This window comes from Mangifera indica, chromosome 9 (assembly GCF_011075055.1).
Source record: "Mangifera indica cultivar Alphonso chromosome 9, CATAS_Mindica_2.1, whole genome shotgun sequence".
Classification (NCBI taxonomy): Eukaryota; Viridiplantae; Streptophyta; class Magnoliopsida; order Sapindales; family Anacardiaceae; genus Mangifera; species Mangifera indica.
In genome coordinates, this window is record NC_058145.1 from 17,517,190 (window position 1) to 17,523,948 (window position 6,759).

Genomic DNA, 6,759 nt, shown 5'->3' on the forward strand with positions numbered 1-6,759 from the left:
ATATTTTAACCATCTATATTTTATTATTTTTATTACTTTACTTAGTTTACAAAGTAATAAAACATCCTAGTAATTTTTTATTACCAGTAGTGATATGCTGGATAATATATGAGGTAAGTGATAATTTTAATTATTATTATTTTTTATCCTTCCTTAATTTTTAATTAAAATAATAAATAATATAAAAAATATTTTTTATTCCCATTAATCTTTTATATAATAAAAAAAATAATATATTAGTATTTCTTATTACTTCTAACTAAACATAATAATTATTTATATATACTAATTTTATCAAATATAATAATAAATTTATACCCAGTAATTTTCAAAATAATTTATTTTCAAGATAATCTTTCAATTTTGATAATAATATATTCCTCAAACTGAACTCCCCCTAAATATCAAAGTAAAACGTTCAGTACGCATAGGTACAGAGCTCACCATCTCCAATATAAAATAGGCCAAACGACTACTTTCCACCCAAGGTTTGATGTGCACCTAACTTTTCACTCGTTAATTATCGAAAATCCAAATACTCATTTATCTATTAAATTTTACTGAATTATCAAAGACAAAATTGTTGTTTACTAAAATATTTTTAAAAAAAACTAAACAATTATCATATTTCCTTTCCCAAAGTTTGAAAAACTTACATTTCCCCTCGAGATTTTTTCTAGCACACTGTTGACGGCTGGAGACAATAGCAACAATGACATTTTCTCTCCCTTCCAACTTCTCTGCCAATCTTGTTTCATTCTCGGCTAACCACGATCGACAAAAGCTGGAGACAAAGATGAAATAGCTTTGTCTTAGACGAAGATGACAAATCATCGTCATTTGAGAGACGATGACACGTCTTTTCTTTTAAGAGAAAGACAAAGTACACCTTCATTTGGAGATAAAAACAATCTTTGTCGACCAATTTCCTCAATCGATGACAACTATAAATGAAGAGGAACTGAAAGATAAGTCGAGAGATGGAGAACATTGTTTCTGGTTATCGATAGTGGTGACTAGAAAAACTTTAGAGAGAAATGTTGATTTTTCAAACTTAGGTAGGGGAAACTTTATTAGATTTTTAAACTTTGAGAGGAAAATATAACAAATTTTTAGTTTTTTCAATATTTTAATAAATAACAATTTTACCCCTAACACTAATAATGAAATTCAACAGACTGATAGATATTTAAATTTTCCATAGTTAACAAATAAAAAGTTAGGTTTGCATCAAACTTTGGGTAGGAAATAGCATTTGGCCTATAAAATATTATCTCTAACTGTTTCAAATATTGTGATATCAAGTTATTTTGTATTATCAGATAGCTTTAATAGTTTGTGTATCATTATGTGAATAATAATATAATTGTTTATATAATCTTTAATTTCAAATTATCAATCACATAAAAAGGTAGATTCAAATCAAATTAAGCTCAAATACAAGCAAACTTGAGTTCAATTCAGTTTGAACTAAATCAATATAAACTCAGCGTAATTTGAAGAAAATTAAGCAATAATTAACTAAAATAACATTACCTTGATATGTATTGAATCGAATTAATTTCTAAATTTACGAATTTAATGAATTAAACACTCAGTAAATTTAAATTCAAATTTGACAATATAAAACCTTTAAATTTGAATTTATATGAAGTGACGTAATTTTTGACCATTCAAACCAGTTTGTAAGAAGAAATGGTCAATCTCATAATTGGCCAGCTGTTTATTTTAATTAATCATATAAACAATATTAATGGTTTATGACTTTATGGACAAAGCAATGTCCCCTTGTAGAAAAAAAATTCAATGCATTTATTAATGAGCTCTTTATCCAAATTATGGTATACATTTGGACAGATGACATCACTACAACCATCAAATTTTGTGGAGATTTTTTAGTGACTTATTATTATTAGATTTAAACATTTATTTCTTTGATAAAATGATTGTCTACTTGTAAAAGTATCTATTTATTTCATGTATTTATATAATTTGATTATTTTAAATTAAACATAAAAAAATAACTTAATTTTGGACTGTAATCGATAATGCATATGAAATGGTCCATGGGCCTGCTTGAAGACTCTCTTGAGAAGCAAAAACTAGTAATTTCTAGCCACGACCCACAGACAAATACCCACCTGAAAAAGACAATTTCAAATGAAAAAAAATTAAGCTATTCCTATTTAAGAAAAATAATCTCAATATCTAAACGGAATAATGTTTCCATATAATGACATATTTATAAGCCATATACCCTTTCTCTAGGACACCCCCCATTTACTTTGTATCTTTGGCGGTTGAGAGATTTGCATCCACTCATATGCATAAACAATAAACGCCTTGCATCTCATAACAAATCAAATTTGGTGTGATAGTATCAATCCCTATTAATAATTTTATTGATATAACCCTAAATATTTTTTTTAAAGAGATAATGACATGATAATTTTATTGATGTACCTTTTAAGAAATTTCAAAAATTCAAAAGTTTCTGTGATAATTAAATTTTTTTTAATTATTATTATTATTTAAAAATATATCTTATAATATAATACAACAAGTAATATTCAAATCAAAAATTAGATTTTCAATACACAATACAATATAATATCAACTAATATGACCATCATGATCATGCATAAATGAGTTTTGCTTATTCAATCAAAACTGCCTGGAGATCTGATAGACAAAGAAGTAGCCCAGAAAACAGACCTGACAATACAACATGGCTCTGGAGATTGACGTATTAAAACATGATTGAGTCATTTGAATTAAAATAAAATAAATAATTCAATCATTCAATCATATAATAATACATTAATAGTTGATGCCCGTTAACACCTGCCCATTAGCACATATTATATACATGTAGTATAGGAAGCAAAGAGGTCAAAATCTAATATAAGTATTTCACTTCAGCACTCAATGGAAAACTCAGGAAAAGAACCAAGAACAATACCTGGAGGAATCTAACAGGAAGAAAGAAAGTAAAGGGAAAAAATTCATTGTTGCTAGAACAGCCACAATCCATAAAGAAAGTATCAAAGCTACTTCAGTTTGATGTACAATATCAAGCCGATTGCAACCACAAGGACTGCAACAATGATGCCAATGATCCATTTGTTCTTGCTCATTCTCCTTGACATGGCTGTCAAAATTCTCTTACTTTTGCCTATGTTATCATCCACTCCATGAAGCTACAGCGGATCAGCAACCAGAAGTGAGTATGATGGTGTGTAACCGAGTAAGTGTCAATACAGCTTGAACCAGAAAAAAATATATATATCCATATAACAATGTTTTCAAACCAAGATTGGGCATTGACCGCCAGTCCAGTCAGTTGATGTTTGGATCAGGTTACTGTTTAAACCAAAATTAGAAATAATATTCAAAATATTTTGCCCATTTAATCATTTAATATAAAAGCCGAATTACATTAAATCAAAATCTAATTAGACCTATGGCACAAACAAATGCACATTGGCAAGGTGTTGTTTTGAAGCCCAACAATAGCAAAAAATTTTTGAAAAAATATTTTGCCCAGATCAGACCGGGCACTGGGCCATGGTCAGATTGTTTGAACCTTCAAAAACATATATTTGATTAAATGTCCATATTAGAGCTTCATTGTATTACTTGGTTTAGAACAGATCAAAGCAGGTAACTTGAAAGAAAAAGAAATAGTAATTGGAACCCAAGAGGTGGATTCTGATACTTCATTATTTCTGGTTTAGAAAAACAAGAATCAATATCGATAGGTAATGTTGATACTTAAGAAGAAAACACTTTACACAGAGATCACAAGCCATTAAATTAATATCAAAAGGCGCAGACTGCTCATGTCACAAATAATAAGGGCATAATGAGTTCAATAAATGACCTACCATGTTGTCGGCATGTAAAAGCGCTTGTCTCTGTGAACTCAAATCTTGGAGAATTGAAACACCGAGCTCCTCAGTTTCCAGCATGGTTTTTCTACTTTCCTTAATTCTACCACTAGAATGATACAATCTCTCTGTTGTCGACATTAATCTTGATCTTTGATCAGCTGATGCCTATTAAATGGGCATCGTCAAAGTGGGAAAAAATTGACCAACAACTTTTATAACAAGGATGAGCGGAGACTAATTGTTGAATAAACCAATAAGGTAAAATGAATTTGTATAAGATTTAATAAATAGCTCCCTATTCCTTTTTAACACAAAACAATTAGGACACCAAGATGAATATATTTGATACTAGTATGTAGGTCAGCAAATAAAAAAATCCTCCATAATTTTATAACTAAGAATTGAAGAAAGGTTTAAGAAAAATAAAATCACGTGTACTACATTTTTTTAATTCTTCAATTACTCAGCATATACAAGGGTGAAAAAATAACTAAAGCAAACTGTATATCACCCTTGAAGCACCCAAAAAGAAATTAAGTTCAGGCAAATAAAGTCAAACTAGAGCTCAGCTAATTATCTTTAACTGTTTCCTCTAAATTATGGACATTAAATCTCTTATCAAGATGATACCATAGAACTGCAATGAAAACTATTAAATATCTTAAAAACAAAGTAGACAGATCATATATACCATCAACGCATCAGCCATTCCTGATTCCAACAACTCATCACGAGCAGCTGCATTCAAATTCCCAGATACAAGTCGCTTCAGTTCAGTTTTAAGATTGTTTAAATCTGACTTATACTCCCTCAACTTGGCAAGAAGCACAGCCTTAACATTTGGCGGTAAACTTCTCGCTTCAACGTCCATTTTCCGAATCTGCCAAAATATAACCCATCATCCATTATTAAACACAACCAATAAAATCCAAACTACAATTTAACAAAATGTATTATGACCATTAAACATTAAAACCCATTTTACATTTTCTAAATTCTTCTAAAAATACATAATTTAGAAACTAAGCAAGCAAGAGATGCAAGAAGTTTTATAAACTAGTTTGGTTAGAATGATTAGGGTTTTTTTTTTTTAGCCGAGCCAGTTCAGCCATGAACCTATGTTCATTTTGAATGAACCAAACTTGAGTTAAAACTCCAGCTTGACAGTTTAGTACAAGTTTGAGAGCTCGTCAACAAAGAAACTGGAGATTTTCTTCTCCATCAATTCTTCTTGAGCCGAACCAATTTTAAAACTCCAGCTCAGCAACTTGACTCGAGTTTGGGAGCTTGTTGGCAATTCTACATTGGAGCTTTTCTTCTTCAGTAATTCTTCTTCTTTTTCAACAATTCTACTTCTTCTCCCTTTTCGACGACTTTTTATTTTTTTATATCACTGTTTACCATTTGAACTAGCTCAAACTCAAACTCAAGATTTCCAGTCCGGATGACCCTTAATCCAGCCTTAATTCTGAATGATTTCAAAAATATTGTTCACATACACTCCTAATCCTAAAAACGAGTGCAAAATTAGATAAAATTCTTAAACTATTATATTCAAATTTTTAGATTTGAAAAAATAAAATAAAATGCAACTAGATTACATATTAATATGTAAAAAAAAATAATAATAATAACAACAATCAAACACTACATCAATCAATTACTATACCAACGATTCGGCTTCATCAACTCCACTTTTTATTTCAGAAACTTTTTGCTTCTTCTGCTCTACATATAATTACACAAAATCATCAACACCAAATGAAGAAAAAAGTAAAATCTAAAAAAAAAAAAATTTAAATCATCGTAAATTATCACTAACTTCTTTTTCTACAGTACCTCCTTGAAGAGCGGCAGCTGCAGTGCACTTCTTCGAAAGATTCGCCGAAATCTCGCAGTACTGCCGCTCGTATCCTTCGAATACCTCACTCATCGTCACTTAAATCACAAATTATCTGTTCACAAATTGATCAAAAAAAAAAAATACAATCTTGATTCCGAAAAGCAGTCACAAGCAAATCGTGATTCTGTAAACGTTCTGGAACCTGAATGATTCGGAGAAATAGACTTCCCTTACGATCGTTCAGAAGGAGAAAAAAAAGTTTTGCGATTGCGAAGGTTCTCGAAAGGGACTAGAGGTTAATTGGCTTCAGGAAGATCGAAACGACAGTGATTGGTTTTGTGGGAGATACTGGGAGGTTAATGATACTCTTGCTAGCTGATTCGTGACCGGTTAGTGTAAAGTTGGCGCGTGGCAGAAAATGATTGGTTGTTGGAGGGAGAATAGGGATGAGACTATTTTTGCACGAGACTCTATGGGAGTGGGAGTATATGGCTCAGGATATGTCAGTATTCGAAGCTAATGTCAAGCTGTGTGTGTTAATGAAGCCAAACTAAGGTTCCTCCCAAGTTGAATTCAAACTCATTATTGTCAAGTTTGATGAGCTCCCACAATTTATGACTCAATTGAAATATTGTATAAATAAATCTTACACAGGGGCATTTAGTTAAGACGTATTGAAAATTATTTTAGTTAATTATTTTTTATTATTTATATTATTTTATTTTATTTATAAATAATTAAAAATTTTAATAATATTTTATTATCAATAATAATGTGATAGATAATATAAAAAATAATTTAATTATCATTTCAATATTAAAAATTAAAATATTATTAAGTTAATATTCATTTTATTATAATTATATATTTATTTATTAATTTTTTTAAAGTAAAAATAATCTCATTTTCAATTAATATAACAAATAACATAAAAAACATTTTAGAATAATTGTACCCAAAGTTATTTAAATAAAATAATATATTAGTATTCTTTTATTATCTTTAATTAAACATAATAATTAT

The 6,759-nt window shown here is 29.4% G+C and overlaps 1 protein-coding gene across 1 annotated transcript; it reads right to left on the minus strand.

Annotated features, from left to right (window-relative positions):
- Nucleotides 1–2,877: 2,877 nt before the first annotated feature.
- Nucleotides 2,878–6,233, minus strand: LOC123224977 (vesicle transport v-SNARE 13-like). Its single transcript, XM_044648784.1, has 6 exons — nucleotides 5,939–6,233; nucleotides 5,733–5,848; nucleotides 5,563–5,621; nucleotides 4,585–4,773; nucleotides 3,888–4,058; nucleotides 2,878–3,200 (listed from the first exon to the last, which is right to left on the minus strand). The coding sequence occupies exons 2-6, from the start codon at nucleotides 5,824–5,826 to the stop codon at nucleotides 3,051–3,053; spliced, it is 663 nt and encodes a 220-aa protein (XP_044504719.1). The 5' UTR covers nucleotides 5,827–5,848; nucleotides 5,939–6,233; the 3' UTR covers nucleotides 2,878–3,050.
- Between the last annotated feature and the right edge of the window lie 526 nt (nucleotides 6,234–6,759).